The sequence below is a fragment of the Phaethon lepturus genome, unplaced genomic scaffold, assembly GCF_000687285.1.
Source record: "Phaethon lepturus isolate BGI_N335 unplaced genomic scaffold, ASM68728v1 scaffold33858, whole genome shotgun sequence".
Lineage (NCBI taxonomy): Eukaryota > Metazoa > Chordata > Aves > Phaethontiformes > Phaethontidae > Phaethon > Phaethon lepturus.
In genome coordinates this window covers 5,042-6,021 of record NW_010560311.1, presented here as the reverse complement: position 1 = coordinate 6,021, position 980 = coordinate 5,042, and the positions used below count along the sequence as shown (strand labels likewise).

Sequence of the window (980 nt, the reverse complement as noted above, 5' to 3'; positions counted from 1 at the left end):
CAGCTCAGCCTCATGACAATGGGCGCGTAGGCCAGCTTCCCCTCCACGCAGTGCTTCCGGATGCTGTCCAGGATATTGGGGGGGAAATGGATGTGCAGGTCGCAGAGGAACACGATGCTGTGCCCGTCCTACAGGAGGGGATGGACACGAGCGTCAGGATCCGGGCGAAACAGCTCCAGGAGAGGAGCCAGGGTGAGAGCTGGTTCCGCTCGCCCGGCTCACCTCGACCATGTCCACACCCGCCTGCAGCCCGGCCGAGCGCTCAAAGTTCCCCGTGCGCCGCAGGTACTGGTAGCTGAGGAGAGAGAACAGGGGGATTAGTGCTGGTGGCCGAAAGGGACACAGCCAAGAGGAGGACGGGGACCACCAGCAAGGAGATGGGACCTCCTCAAGAAGGGGGTCAGGTGCCTACAACTCCTGCCGAGGGTCCCACCATGGAGGCAGAGGAGGTTTCCGCATTCCCATCTCCTCCACCCGGGAAACAAGTGTAAACCCCCCAAAAAGGGGGAGGAGAGGGGCAGCGAGGCCGAAACCCATGCCAGGCTCGGGAAGGAGCAGCAGGTTGTGTGGACACCACCAGGGTAGCCTGTCCCACCATGAGGAGCCCTGCAGACCCCCGCCTTGGCAGCCCCCAGGGGAGCAGGGTGGGACCCGGAGCTTGTGTGGGGTGGGTTACCGGGGCAGCCGGGCATCCCGCAGGGCTTTCTCAACGTCCATGTCATCACTGTCAAAGTCCACCAGGATGACGTTGAAGTTGGCGTCCTTCGTAGCCCCGTGCAGGCGGGCCATGTCCGAGATGAACTGCTGGACCCAGCGGGCTTGATTCTTCACTGCCAGACACAGCCACAAACAGCACGGGCTCACCACGGGGGTCCCAAGAGCACCCCCTTCCCCAACCAAACCAACGTCCCTTCTGATGGGAAGCAATAGCCTCAGCATCTCGTGAGAAGCAATAACCTCATCCCCCTGGGGCCAGACCG

At 62.8% G+C, this 980-nt stretch overlaps 1 protein-coding gene across 1 annotated transcript in view; it reads right to left on the bottom strand.

Annotated features, from left to right (window-relative positions):
* Positions 1-8: 8 nt before the first annotated feature.
* The window catches only part of LOC104625881 (N-acetyl-beta-glucosaminyl-glycoprotein 4-beta-N-acetylgalactosaminyltransferase 1-like), a gene marked incomplete at both ends in the record, with an annotated part of 5,003 nt that continues 4,031 nt past the window's right edge, over positions 9-980 (bottom strand). The window contains 3 exons of the mRNA XM_010293636.1: positions 9-128; positions 223-295; positions 677-913. Of these exons, the coding sequence (XP_010291938.1) occupies positions 9-128; positions 223-295; positions 677-913 (430 nt within the window). The remainder of the gene's footprint in view (positions 129-222; positions 296-676; positions 914-980) is intronic.